General features: G+C 41.5%; 1 protein-coding gene across 1 annotated transcript; it reads left to right on the forward strand.

Annotated features, from left to right (window-relative positions):
• Positions 1–376: 376 nt before the first annotated feature.
• otud5a (OTU deubiquitinase 5a) lies at positions 377–15,197 on the forward strand. The gene is made up of 9 exons (XM_088289571.1): positions 377–1,291; positions 5,891–5,984; positions 6,823–6,887; positions 9,023–9,179; positions 9,669–9,817; positions 10,663–10,848; positions 11,135–11,339; positions 12,780–12,851; positions 13,313–15,197. The coding sequence occupies exons 1-9, from the start codon at positions 698–700 to the stop codon at positions 13,447–13,449; spliced, it is 1,659 nt and encodes a 552-aa protein (XP_088145697.1). The 5' UTR covers positions 377–697; the 3' UTR covers positions 13,450–15,197.
• The last annotated feature ends 319 nt before the right edge of the window (positions 15,198–15,516 follow it).

Here is a 15,516-nt window from a genome sequence, read left to right on the forward strand (position 1 = left end):
GCGCCTTTCGCCCGTAGTCAGCTGGGATAGGCTCCAGCACCCTCCTGCAACCCTGTACAGGATAAGCGGTGTGGATAATGACATGACATATACATATATATATATATATATATATATCATGTAAATTGTTATTATTTGTTACTTTTGTTAATAATACCGAAACGATTATTTTAAAAAAACCTCACAAAGGAAAATATTAGAAATATACCTAAAAATATAAATATAGTAAAACCCTTAGATGTTTTCCTAGATGGTGTGAAATACAATTTAGCAGCGCGGTTGTTAGCAGCATATCCATGTTTAGCTGCATCAGTAATTTATTTTTAAGCTATTTTGTATTCGCGGCAGTCACGGGGACACAATGACGTAACCACGCGGTCTAACCCGGAAGTGACGCAAGCAGGCCCGTCAGTCTGTGTTGATGTTTTGTGCACGAGCTCTCGCCCGGGAAGTCGGAGACGTATTTGTGGGTTTTTTCTCGTTTGTTTGTATGTTGTGTTCCGTCCAAGCGTCGATGGGGATCGTCGTGTTGTCGACGAGGAACATTCGCTCGATGATTTGCGGCTAGCCATCCAGCTCGACGCCGAACACAGCAATCTTTTGATCCAAAAAGGCGGACTGACTCGTCGCCCTCTACCCCCCCACCCTTCCCCAACCCCTCCTCCTCCTGTTCCTGCTACTCCTCCGCCTCCCCACAATGACGATCCTGCCCAAAAAGAAACCCAGCTCCGGGGTCGGGGTCGCGGATCACGCTGATGACAGCGACCGGCGGAGCGTCGCGGACCCTCACCAGCACCCGCACCCACACGCGGGGAGGACCGGAGCACGGCCGCGGGCTTCTCCACCGCCGTGGACGTACCAGCCCGCGCCGCCCTCCACCAGAGACGAGCGGCGGAGCATTGAGGCAAGCTCCCGGCCGCAGCAGGCCTCTCCTCCGCCTGGCGGCTCCGTGGCCTCCGCCGGGCCCTGCGACGGCCGGGACGGCGGCGGCGGAGTCGGCGGTGGCGGCCTGGTGGCGACCTCCCGTGGGGACCTGGTGGTGCAGGCCGGCGTTGTGGGCTGCGGCGGGAGTATCGGCGGCTGCTGCTCCGGGCCTGGACTTAGTAAGAGGCGGCGGCAAGCGGGCACCTGTTCCGGCTCTGCGGCTCTGGCCGGAGGGGGGCAGGCCGGCGTGAGCGGTCCCGGCGGCTCCAGCCAGGACCCGGACGAGGGAGCCGGCGGCAACAACAGCGAGGACGAGTACGAGAACGCCGCCCGCCTGCAGGCCGTTGACCCGGCCACTGCCGAGCAGGTAATCGCCGGAGATTCAATCCTGTGTGGGGTTCCTGGGTCGGGTATAAAATGGACGCTCCGAGACGTGGGAGTGAATGAAAGACGCTTGTTTTCGGGTCACGTCAATCATGTCGTCGCCATGACAACACGATTGGGCTTGCCAGAATTAAAAGGCGCTTGTGATGGCCAGTAATGAAGTACAAATACCATGTTACTGTATTGAAGTACGTTTTTCAGCGTACCGCACTTTACTTTATTATTTACTTTCCTAATCACTTTGACCCACTAGATTTCAAAATTGATGTCTGTGTTTTCTACCCCAACTCTCACTTTCCCAAATTAGACCTTTTTCATGATGTTTCTATACATAAGATGACAGGGTACTTTGTGTGGCTTAAAGTGATTGAGTTGAGGTGATAAACAATGACAACAATTTGTGTTTAGGGGATTCGGGTAACACGGGTGCGACCAACTGAAATTGGTCGCACCCGTGTTACCAGTGCAAACGTTAGAAAAAGTTGGTCGCACCAGCACACAGATTTGGTCGCAACGATTTGTGGTTCTGTTTTCTGCAGTATGACCATATTTGCTGATTTGTAGTCCTCTCAGTTGGCATGCCTTCGTTTTGTATGATATAAGGATTGACAGGGATCAAAGAAAAAAAAATTCATCCATCCATCCATCCATTATCTGTACAGCTTCTCCTCATGAGGGGTGCTGAAGCCTATCCCAGCTATCTTCAGGGAGTAGGTGCAGTACACTTTGATGAGGAACAACCATTCGCGCTCACACTCATACCTAAGGGCAATTTAGAGTGCCCAATCAACCTGACATGCATGTTTTTGGAATGTGGGACAAAACCGGAGTACCCGGAGAAAACCCATGCAGGCACGGGGAGAACATGCAAAATGGGAGGCTGCAGCTGGAATTGAACCCACGACCTTCGCACTCTGAGGCCATCGTGCTAACAAGTCGACCGCCCTGCTGCTGCAAAAACACTCATTTTATATATTTTACTTTATACGAAGGCAAAATATGAGGAATTGCTCCCGCGGCAAAAACGAACATCAGTTAAAAGCAGTCAAATAATAACTGAGTGCTAAACAACTTCAAATTTGTTTTATTTATATTAGTTCAACAAAATACTCTATAGATACTAAACAGAATGCTTTTGATAATTCTAATACATTTTGGACATTTTTAGACACTTAACAACAATTTAAATTAAATAACATTTAACAATTTTTACACACACCATTGATTTTATTTTTTATTTACATCCAAGTCTTCATGCAACAGAATATTTGTTGTTTATTATTTAAACGTAAGTATCAAAAGTATCAACCTCCATCTTAACCACTAGACTGAAGGATGGACGCCCCGTGATTTGAAGTGACTAGATGGACCATTGATACTGATTAAGTAAAATAGCAAAGCTTTTATAGATTGATGGAAAGCCCACATTATTTATCCATGCATCATCTGAACCGCTTCTCTACACGAGGGTCGTGGGGGCGCTGGAGGCACTAGGCCGGGGACACCCTGAACTGGTTGCCAGCCAATCGCAAGGCACACAGAGACAAACAACCATCCGCGCTGACTCTCATGCCGAGGGGCAGTTTACTGTGTCAAATCAACTTGCCATGCATGATTAGGGAATGTGAGAGGAAACCGGAGTACCCGGAGAAAACCCACACAGGCACAGGGAGAACATGCAAAAAACACACAGAAATGCCGGAACCGAGATCGATCCCATGACTTCGGCACTGTGAGGCCGATGTGCTAACCAGTCGATCTCCGTGCCCCCACTATTTAGAGATTCGTAGCTTTTAACGTTGACTGCATAGAATGACTTTTTTTCAGTTTGAGTTTGAAATGTACCTGTATGCACCCCATGTCCCACCGAAGGCGAGAGGTGTCAAATGTAATGTTGCCATCATGACCCTATCCATTTGAACCCAAATGTTTAAGTGTGTTGCAAACAATAATACAAATATTCAATCGCAAGCATCTGCCTGTTACATGGCACGGGTGATCCAAGTGATCAGCCCGCGACTCACACGATGAATCCATTTCCGCGTTTTAAGATATCCATCCCATGACCCAACCGGCTATATAAATATTGTGTGTTACAACAATATTAGCAGCAAAGGATTTATAATTTCACATTTTAGCCCTGAAAATGGGGGTGGGGGGGCTGAATTGAAAGCAGTCCTTTATCAAGTAAATAGTACTAGTTAAGTTAGATGGATATTAAAGTGGCAAAGTACACATCCAGACTTGGATGACTATTTATGCTTTTAATTTAGACGTTCCACCTTCTGTGTGCAGTCTGACAGACAGACATAGTTGAAGCCCCTTCGCTGTTTGTACTCTTAGGAGTATTATGCACTCACACTGTGCAATCGGGTGAAATTTTCTGAAAAAAATAGGAGCATTTGCGAACATCATGGTTGCAATGACGACCCCTGATACATGTATGTTGTATTTATTTATCTGTCTGTATGATAAATTGAGTACTAATCCAGAATTGGAGTCCTCGTTTATATATTATGTTTAATGAAATGAAGTGGTATGCACGAAGTGATAAACACGCAGATTTGCATTATTGTTGTAATCTTCACACAACCACTCTCACAGTGGTGTTGCGGTATCAGAGTGAATTTACGAACACAACCCGTTTTGATGGCAGCGAACAAGTTCTGGCTGCCATCAAAACATCTGCTTGAAACTACGGAAAATGTTTTATTTTTAGTTTGGAATGCTTTACCTTAACTTGAATTCCGCATCGAATTGTGGCCAAACTTAGAATCCTGGTCGGTTATTGCATCTTTAATTATAAATTCTTGCATGCTAGCTGTGGGAGCTAACTCAAGTCACACATTAGGTGCATTGACAACTACTTCTTTGCCTGTGTCCGAATATGCTCACTTTTCCCTATATAGTGCACTACTAAGGGGTTTGTTGGGGCACTTGGAAAAGAAGTGAACATCGAACATAGATCAACAGGTTAATATCGACCGCAATGCACTGCGAGCAGGAAAACAGCATGCCGCAAATGCAAATATCAAGCGATATAACTATACACCACAGAAATAATAAATTCATTTTATTTAATTAAAAATATGTCGGACAAAAGAAAGAAAATACAGTTTATAATATTATTATTTTTTTTTTCAAGGAGTTAGCTGGCTCTCCGAATTTCCTAGCAGAATGACGGGACTACTATATAGTGCGACATATAATTCAGGACTATAACGTGAATGTGGGGTTAGAGCATAAGGGTGGATTGTTGGACACAGCCTTTGTCTTTTATTTTTTCATCTGCTTCCATTTCGTCCTCTCCTTCCTCTGGGTAGTTGGCAAATACTTTTGGTGCATTAATGCCACCTTCTTTAACATGCTACAAAGATGATGGCCGCTGGCGGTAATGCATAACTACTACTACTACTACCACTACCGGTACTACTACGTCTACTGTCTTGCCAGTTGGCGGAGCTTTTTTTTTTCCCGCTGCATTACCACCAGTGGAAGTTCAGTCGAAGTTGCAAAACCAGCCAAACTATTGCCAAAAAAACATGAATTACTTCTTCAGAAAAGTATGACAACGAATGATGGATGGATGTCCTATTAGAATTATATAGATCATTAAATATTGTGTAAGTATACAACCATGAAATAATGTGTAGTCTAGAGGTGGGACGGGTCACTTACCTCCTAATTCGATTCAAATCATGTCAATACTTGTGTGACTGATTAACTCATTCAATGCCATTGACGGATATAGACGCCCAAAAGTATTTTTTTACCTGGGCTGGCAGTGAACGAGTTAATACCATGATTATTGATTATACTGATTTTTGCAAATATATATCACGGTTATTGCTATTTGTCTTAAACAATAGACTGTTTTATTTTATTATTACATTAGAAAACAATTCTAAACAATTTCAACCATGAACAATACACGAGTTGAATCACGTACTTCAATCAATGCAGCCAGTGCATTTATTTTTTTGCCAAATGCCAGTGGTACAGTTTAACATTACAATATGTTCCTGGTCAGTGCCATCAGTGGTCAAGAAGATGCCAGAAAATACAGAACACATTAACAAAACACTAACAGTCACTCATTCATCACCTGTCCGAAATAAGACAACAACAGTCAGTCAGTCATAACAGAAGATGTTTTGTACGCTGGAGGCCTGCACTGTTTTAGCTTGTTCCTTTCTTTCAGATCTGTACTGTTTTAACAGAACTAATATCAAACAATGGATGTGTGACTCGGGCCCTGGCTCATACAAATGGATAAAGTAGTGTGACTCGGCTGAATGTTTAAAGGGACACTTCACTGACGTTAACATTGGAACTTATATAATAGGTTTGCATGTAAAAATGACATCAGTACTAAATTGCTCCCTCTAAAAGACTCTGTAGTGATTTGCAACAATGCAGTTTGACGGCTCGTTTTAGGATGTTAACTTTTGGAACAGAGTCGCCATGGGAACAGAACTCGCTTGTAAACCAAGGACTTTCTTTCTGTTCATTGATGTGGCTCCTCAATGTTGTAATGACAATGATTAATTCTGACTGTGTGCGTGTGTGTGTCTGTGTGCAGCAAGAGCACTGGTTTGAAAAAACGCTGCAAGACAAGAAAGGTTTTGTCATCAAGAAGATGAAGGAGGACGGTGCATGCCTCTTCAGAGCCGTCGGTGAGTCAAATGGTTCCTCTGATGGCCACCCGCTGTCACTGTAGCGTTAGGAAAGCCAAAACAGTGACAAATCGACTTTACAAGTTCTTACATCAATAGCTATGGCAATGTACTGCCAACTTTTAGGCATACTGTGTTTTCTTTTGTGTCAGTTAGTCTCTTATACACTTTTAGTTGCACCAGATGACTGGATGTGACGCACAGAGAAAGGGTTTAACTGAAACTGGAGTAAATTTTAACACTAATAATGCATGCTTGGCATTAATATAAACCTTACCAACATGTAATTCACACAGAATAAAGTTCTGTCAACCATGCTGAAAGTCAACACAACACCCAAATTGCGTTAGCAATTGGGCTGCCAAAAACGATTATTTTGCTAGTCGACGACAAACCAACAGTAGTCACGATTAATCTGATCACATGAAAATGGTGGCATATGGCACTACCAATCAGCTGCTCTTATATGACCATCGGTAGCTTATAGCTTCAATTCTTGAAGGTATGTACTAATGAATTATAAAGACATTTAAGATGACAGTACATTCGACTTCCACTAAACTTTGGACCTTGTATCAGCATTCCTGAAATGTTTATAAATGACTGGAGCAACTGAAATTGAAGGTGATACTGTGACCTTAAATTTCTTAGCTGTTAATATTTTATACAGTTGAACTGAGTTGAAAATCATCCAATTATAATGTAATCTTAACACATTTGAATATTTGATCATGCAACAACAATATCATTTAGTAATTTTAGCAACAAAATAGAGCTGCTAGCGAGCAACATTTCTGGATAATTAGCTGCCAACACTAAGTATGTGCTTGTGTGTCAGCTGACCAGGTATATGGCGATCAGGACATGCATGAGGTGGTGAGGAAACACTGCATGGACTACCTGGTGAGTGGCACTTTATTCTCTTTACTACACAAACAAAAAAACTATTTTATTTACATTTTAGTTCACATTTTGTTGGTTACAATAAATTCATCAACCAATTAGTTAATTAAAAAAAAAAAAAAATGTAATCAGCCAATTTTAGGAGAATATGAGTAAATGAATGCTTATTCTTCATTTTATTTATGTTTTTAATTCATTACATTAAATTATTGTTATTTTTTAATGTATTAAATGTAATTTTTATTAATTTTAGGGAAGGAAAAGCTTTAAGAAATACTTTTTTACGCCACAAAAAAAAAATGTATAGTTTATTGTATTTTTATTGTGTTAGTGACAATAATGCAACTAACAATTATTTAATGAAATTCATTAATTCTAGGAAAAATCTAGTTTATTTGGCTCATTGTTTTATTTCATTACGGTATTATTTTTCCCCCCCACCTGAAATCTTTTAATGAATGAATTAATGAGATAAATGAATATAACAATGGATTAAAGAACGAAGCAGGTCAAAAGTGTTCTGAGGCCTATATTATTGCAAGCATTGCTTTCATTATCTGCGCTGAATCTAGCACAAATACAAGAATTAATGTGGCATTCACAAATAGCCCCAACCCTGACCTCAACAAGTTATGGCTTCTTTTTTTTTGTTCACGACGAGCGTGCTGTCGTACTACAAGATGATATCTTTTTGTGCCTTGGACCGGGCGAGACGTCACACCACAAGTCTGCCATCAACCAGATAATAATAATAATAATATTGCCTTTATTAGTCCCACAATGGGGAAATTCGAGATTCGAACCCAGGCCTCCTGGGGAGACTGGGTCCTGAACGCGGCGCCTTAGACCACTCGGCCATCCTGGCAGCCAAAAAAAAAATTCGAGATTCGAACCCAGGCCTCCTGGGGGACTGGGTCCTGAACACGGCGCCTTAGACCACTCTTGCCCAATTGTCGCATGTTTCCGTCAAGTTTCTGCCCTTCGGGATGACCGGACAAGCAGCTGTCGAAGTCATGTAGACGGAGACATTCTGGGGATGTGCATTTGTTTTCTGCAAGGAAAAGGCAAAAAAAGTGGAGACTATGGACGCGTTCCTGGATGGTGGGGCGAGGGAGTATGGACAAATGGACCAATCGTTGATTATGTCACACTGCACGTGCAAGAGAACTTTAAATTGGCTATGAGACCCTTTGTTTGTCTGCAACATGTCTGCCGAGAGTGGGAGAGCAGTCGTCTCCCAACCAACCCAGAGGTTGTGAGTTTGATCCCCGGCCCTTGTGACCATGTCAAAGTGTTCTCAAACGTGGTATTGAACCCACAGCTGCGCCATCAGTTGGTGAATGCAAACTCGGTGTGAAGCGCTTTGATTGCCTTAACAGGTGGAAAAGGGCTGCACAAGTAAAAGACAATTTCCCGTATAATAATTTTCCGACCCACTATAGCAGTTATACTTGATTTTCATCAGTCATCTGTGCTTTCATGAGACAGTTGAGCTGACAGTGTGCCACAGGTTATTGTCTCTGTTTATGAAATGACTGAGAATATTTACTCATTGGAAATAATTATTAAATGTATCCCCTGCAATGTGCTCACGTACCACCTGGGGTACGTGCACCCCTGGTTGGGTAACACTTGCTGTAGTCTGACGGCGGTGAAACTTGATGTCGGGGTGGTCATGTGAATTCACACCACTGTTATGTTGCGTGCAGAGTGGCTTTTTGGGAACATTTTAAATTTGTGAAAACTGGATTTAATAATTAATTTCTGTTTCACTAAAATATAATGTCCCAAAAAATCAATAGAAATCCTCATCATAGTTTCAACTAAGCTGGTAGTTTGACCCTGTCTAGTGGTCATTTGTCTCTCCAACACGTTTCAAATGTCAATGAAATGTAATGCAAAATTATTCTCCTGTATTTTAAATGTAGGCCTTTACGATGTTAAAAAAAATGTAACAGCTTGCAATGTTAATAATTAAATGTATACTGTGTTAATTGGGATTTGGATTAAAAGATGTGTAACACATTTGTCTAATGTCTATGAGATCAATATGAGTCGGACTGGATTAGTATCAACAGCAGTAATATTTGAGTTTATGTTTATTTATTTTTATTTATCTGACTTTTCTCTTGCAGATGAAGAACGCCGACTATTTTTCCAACTACGTGACGGAGGATTTCACCACGTACATCAACCGGAAGAGGAAAAACAACTGTCATGGCAACCACATTGAGATGCAGGCCATGGCAGAAATGTACAACAGGCCAGTGGAGGTTTACCAGTACGGCACAGGTGTCTTCCGCTCGTTCTCGTCTCCTTATCTTTTTTGTTAGTTTCAGGGCTGCAATGATTAATCGAATAATTCAATAAGTTAGAATCTGCCTCAAACCTTTGCTAGGATAATTTTCCACTTGGACTGATGTCACTGCAGTTACACACCACTCTGTGTAAAAATAAGTTAGCATGAAGATAAAATGCAATTTGTACCACGACTGCACGTCTAGAATTGCCTACCCAAGTTAACAGCTGATGTCCACATCACGCACCAGGCCAGCCCGGCCTTTTAAAGCCATACACACTTCAAAAACACACACATACTGCAGTAGAACGAGAGGATTTTGACCAAGTGGACCAATTTTTGTCTGACTAATTGGTGGTATAATCGGTAGAATTCTCTATTCTAACAATATTCAATATCTGCAGCCCTAGTTAGTTTGGTTATGTTCATTGCAACTGCCAATTAGCTGCATCCAGGTTAAGCCCCACCTCTTTCTGCCACAGAGCCAATAAACACCTTCCACGGCATCCACCAGAATAATGACGAGCCCATCCGAGTGAGCTACCACCGTAACATCCACTACAACTCTGTGGTCAACCCCAACAAGGCCACCATCGGTGTGGGCCTTGGCCTGCCCGCCTTCAAGCCGGGGGTACGAACCTGCGCGTTGCACGCCATATTATTATTTTTTTTTTATTTGCTCACGCACACAGTGTATACTGCTCTAAGAAGTGCACTTGAAAAATGATGCCACACCTCAAATTGACAATATTTTTATTTGCATTGTATTGTAATCAACCAATCATATAATAACAATATAATATGACAAATACAATGTTCCCTCACGCACGGCAGGGAGTCAAGCGAGGTAATATTGCTGGAATTGTCAGTTCTGTTGTCTAAAACGGCGATCGATCGCCACCAGAATGCAAATGCACATTACTACCCTTTTCCACTTCAACATGTGAAAGTAGAAAAGCGTTCTGCACAATAGTTTGGATTTATTGACAGCAAACGTGAGCTCATGTGATCCAAGCTGAATTCATTCTCATATAAATCAACCACGAAGAGGTCAATCCTTTTGATATGTTGAAGTGGTCATACATAGGGATGTCCACATGAATTTTGCTGCCAATTGATTGCCGTTTTTGGACGTTATAAGCAATGAAAGTGTTAAAGAGTTTGTAATCGGCCCATGAAATGACTCAGAGTGATGAAATATGGAGAGAGCGGAGAGAGGCATGGCCATATTCCTCATTAAAAGTAGTCATTTTTCTAGTCGGCACTTATTTCCTAATTTCTCCAAAATGACTGGATAAAAAAGAAAATGATAACTTATTTCAGTTTCCTGCTCCAAAAATTTATCAACTGAGCTTGTTCGTGAAAATTGGGCCATCTTGGCCTGACCGATACTTTATTTCTAACCCACAACTATAAAGATAAAACTCAATAAAAAGTTACTTTGCATATTATGACCCCTTTAAATCACATCCATAGTATGCGGACCAATCCCTGATGAAGTCAGCCATCAAGACGTCGGAGGAGTCATGGATCGAACAGCAGATGTTGGAAGACAAGAAGCGAGCGAGCGACTGGGAAGCCACATGCGAGGCCATCGAGGAGCAGGTGGCCAGGGAGTCGTACCTGCAGTGGCTTCGCGACCAGGAGAAGCAGGCCCGACAGGTCAGCGCCTTGTCTACTTTTTTTCCTTGTAACTTTTGATTTATATAAAGGTTTTTCATATAGAATGGGAACGAAGGTCAGACAGAAGACAATAAGAGTGGCAACTTGATTAACGAGTGTCCCAACCTATGACTTTGTCCAGTCATCTCTTGGATGATTTTTTTTTTTTTTTGCGAGCTAAAATGAGGTATGAGTGAGCTTCTGGTATGCCATCACTGACCCTCGTGAGGGGAAGCGGCTTGGATGAGTAATTTTTGCCTACTACTTGCAATCTTCACCCCTCTAGCCCAGGAAAGCCAGCGCCACCTGTAGCTCAGCCACAGCGGCGGCCTCCAGTGGGCTGGAGGATTGGACTGCTCGGTCGCCGCGGCAACGAGACTCTGACCCCTCGCACTCGGACCTCACCAGTGCCCCTTCGACTGTCATCAAGCCGCCTTCCCCCGCTGGCGCTGCCCTCATCCTCAACAAACCACCCTCACCTTGTGCGCCAGGTAAAGCCCATGGGTGACTTGGGTTGCAAAGGGGTGGGTAAAAAAAAATTCTAGAAAGTTTCTGGATAGTCTGGTAAATTCAAATCAGATGATGGGTTCTGGAGTGTTATTTGTTTGTTTTTTTTGTGTGTGTGTCGTAAAAAAAAATATATTTTTGGAGAACACTTTTGTGTCATACCGTCACATAGAAATTTGATGAAAAAAAATGACATTCAAATCTGAGTTTCAGTTCAAACTATCCACCGATAAGATCATACGAACCAAAATTCAACATTAACTCTACCGATACATTACGTGCCCTTAAAAGCTGACTTAAATAACACAAAAGGATCCAAGGTTCTGGACCTGAATATTAACGATTGATGATTCACCAATTTTGAGTGTTGAAAATGGCTTGCTTTCTTTGACGATCCAATGTCAATAGTGATTAAATAAACGTGCCGGGCACTCGTCATCACCGCAAGCACAGCGACGTTTGGAAAACAAAAACCAAAATCAGTATTACTCACAAGAGAATGATATATAATGTCATGATTCATCAAAAAAGAGCAAGAAATCCATAATAAAGATAATGGATATCTCTAAAATATTATAAATTAATATATGAAAGGTTTTGATTTTATCCGTCCGTTGATAGTTTTAGCTTGGTGCCCAGACTATGGACACCGTGTAGAACACACAATATGTAATGTACACGTAATAATATATTTAAAAAATTACATTAATAAAATGAAAGGAAATTTCTAGTGGCCATAAAAAGTCAAATCAAATCAAAATGGGGGCTTGTACAAGTTCTTTTCAAGGCAAGTGCAAAGAATTAAATTAATTACAGCAGTGCTTCTGGTAACATTTAGGAGCATCTCCCATTTAGCCGCATTTCAGCACAAGCTGTCGTGTCTCAGTCTGAACACTTGGTGGCACCCATAAAATGAGAGACAGCAGAAGACGAAAGCCATAAAGAATGTTGGCTGGTTAGTACTGTGGTATTGTGTGCTGATTGCTGAGCTACACAAAAGAATAGATAATTAAATACAAGACTGATTGCTGAGCTACACAGATCGAACTGCTGATCGCTGCTGGTGTAGACACTATTTGCGGCGATTGAAGGATTCTTCTTCCATCATTGGAATGTGACGAACAGAGCTTGGCACCTGACCCTTTTTTTTCTACATTTGTGAGAAGAGTCGTGTGGGACGTAGAATAAGTCAAGAGACAATGCTCAATTTGGTAAATTCCTGCTTCATTCTTGCTCCAGCTGTTGTGAAATGCGCTATACAAATAAAGTTGCATTGTATTGTATTGTTGTAAATTTCCATTAATTCCCATGAGAGGTTTCCTAATTAAAAATGCCCAGATTTTTGCAACCCTGCGGGTAATGCACCTGCTTGTGCTAATTTCTGCTCTTTGTAATGTTGTTATATTTTGTTTGTGTGTTTGCAGGGCCCAGTAATCAGAGTCGTCATCATTTAGAGTACAGAGCCATCATGCAGGAGATGTCACCTACAGCATTTGGTGAGAAAGATCAATGGAGGACTGGGTGTTATTTTCTAGCATTTTAAGTTGCTGTCGGGCTGGAACTACCTATGTCACAATTGAATTGTAATTTTTTTTTCCCAACAAATATACACTATTAGTAAATACACGTGTGTGGATGTTATTATTATTATTATTTGTAATCCAAGAATTCATTGATTTTTCAACACAAATATAAAAACAGTATCCAATTCCTACCTAAACAAAACACTCAATATGTACATCACAAGCATAAAGTTAACATAAATTACCAAGCATATACCGTACTTTGACGTCCATTTCAACATTATATATGCAAAAGCAAAGGTGTGAAGCTTAAGAAAGAGCTGCCCAAGAAATATAACAAGACGTCCACAGATGAGGCACTTGAGTTTGCCATGCAAAGACTCAAAGTCATAGTTGAATTTTGTGTATGTTGTTTTGTTTGTTTTTTTTAACAGGTCTGAGCGACTGGGAGGACGACGAGATCCTGGCGTCAGTCCTGGCCGTATCCCAGCAGGAATATTTGGACAGCATGAAACATCAGAGCGGCACCGTTCAGCATCGAGAGCGAGAAGCGTCGCCTGACAGCAGCTGATGGACGCACATAAACGACCTATAAAACACCCCCTAGCCCCGTGAACCACTGAAGACAAAGCCAGAAGAAAGAATTGCAGTTATTTTTTTCTCTCTAACTGTCATCCATCCTTCCCTCCCTCTTGTCTTATCCTCCGATCGGGAACTTGAGCGGATTCTGGCTCAGCGAGGCAGTCAAGAATACGCTAACCACGTCAAGTCACGGGAGAGATCTAATCCATGGGAACAAAACACGCACTTCTTCTGCTAGCATGTTCCGCATTATCACATACGATCACTGACCGACTAGGACCGCAAGCCGGCTCTTGGCCACAACAAACAATGTTGTCACATGACATCACTTTGATTTTGGATTTTGTTTTAATTTATTCTGGTTTGCACAATTTACACTGCTCACACAAAGTTAGGATTACTGGTCTTTCGGGTGAAATTTCATGAAGAACCTAAGATACAATTTAACTTTCCCAGGTGAAATTACATTTGATCTGTGCACTTTTGAATGCGCTTGTCCAGATGTTCAATGTTTCAGTACTGTTTGCACAACTTGTTCTTTTACAAGATCAAGGGTAAAATTCACTAGTGTTTTTTTCTTACTGCTTAAATTATGATTGATCTTTAAAGAGTTCTCTTCATCATGCTGTTGACATTTTGTCATCGTAAGACCAAAACAACAACAAGCAATTGAGAAGCTCGCCATTACAAGGCTTTAAACAGGAAGCTGCCACTGAGTTTAGAGCGCCACAGTGGTTGCAAGTGAATGTCCTTGGAAATTTAAAATAAGAAAACACTCTCCTAAAAGAGAACAGCAAGTTGTGCAAAAGGTGTTGAACATGAAACAGTTGAAATTTGTAGTTTCAAAGTTTACCTAAAATTATTGTGCTTTTGAATTTTGCCTGTAAGCCCCCTATCCCGAACTTAATTGTGAGTTGTGTATATATAGAGAGGAGCTCACGGCAACCGTCTTTCAGCCGCTGCATCATTCTGATTAGTTGTTGACCCAACAACGTGTTCATTTTGGCCACAGTAGCGAAACAGAAAAGCTTGCAAGGACATGAGGCCATAATTTTAAAGGATAGTTGCAAACTAGCTGCTTTGCTAATCTACTGTTGGTGAAAATGAGATTTCCTAGCGCTGTGTTCTCTAATAACAGTTAGCTGGGACAAAGGGAACTTTATACCAGGTAAAAACGTTTTCAACGCTCAAGATATTTATGTTCTACTTCAGTGAACTAGCGTAACTCGCCAAACTGCAACATAAAAATGTCATCCCTTTGTGCGACTGAACTGTAGCAGTTCTTTTTGACGAATTAGCATTAACATGTTATCTGCTGACTGGCAAATTATGTTTCCCTTCTGGTTTGTATAGAAAGATTGTTATTGAACCTGTAGCACAATAAAGTGAGCAAGGCGAATCTGACATAGAAGACAGCGGCGCCTCATGCTACACTCTTACGCCTGAAGTCTACCCCTTGTACAACTTCAAAGACTTCCTTTCGGCGATCTGTGTGTTTGAGTTCCATTGAAAGCTTGGAAATCTATTTTTTAAAATGTCTGTCTTCCTCTTCTTACCTCCATCATAATCATCCTTAGGTGCATGTTTGACAAATGAGACAAAAAGAATTGTCACACTTATCCTCTTTATGATTGATTATTGTTATTATTAATATAAGTTTGTTTTTATTTTAATCGCTTGGGATGAAAATACCTTTTTTTTCTTGGAATAAAAAGAGGAAAAATGTTTCAGACAGAATGAGCTGCTGCTTCTTGAAAAGCTGCACGATGACAGTAGGTCTGCCACTTTAAGTGACACGTGTTCAAGGTCTTCTAGTCGCGAATTGTTTTTTTCTTGGAGGGCGGGGGGCGTGACAGAAAATAAATCAAATATAAGTGGCAAGGTACAGCTAAGTGGGCTCTTGTTAGGGAACAGAACACATACTTTTATTCCAATTGATTGCTCGGGTTTTTTTTGTACTGAACGATAGCTGCAAGGGGAGAAGCAAAAGAAAAAACAAAGTCACTCGCGTTCAGGAATTCGCAGAATAAGTCACTTTGGTTTTTTTGTTCTGGGC

Source organism: Idiotropiscis lumnitzeri, chromosome 3, assembly GCF_059441095.1.
Source record: "Idiotropiscis lumnitzeri isolate Australia: NSW breed Sydney's pygmy pipehorse chromosome 3, RoL_Ilum_1.0, whole genome shotgun sequence".
NCBI lineage: Eukaryota > Metazoa > Chordata > Actinopteri > Syngnathiformes > Syngnathidae > Idiotropiscis > Idiotropiscis lumnitzeri.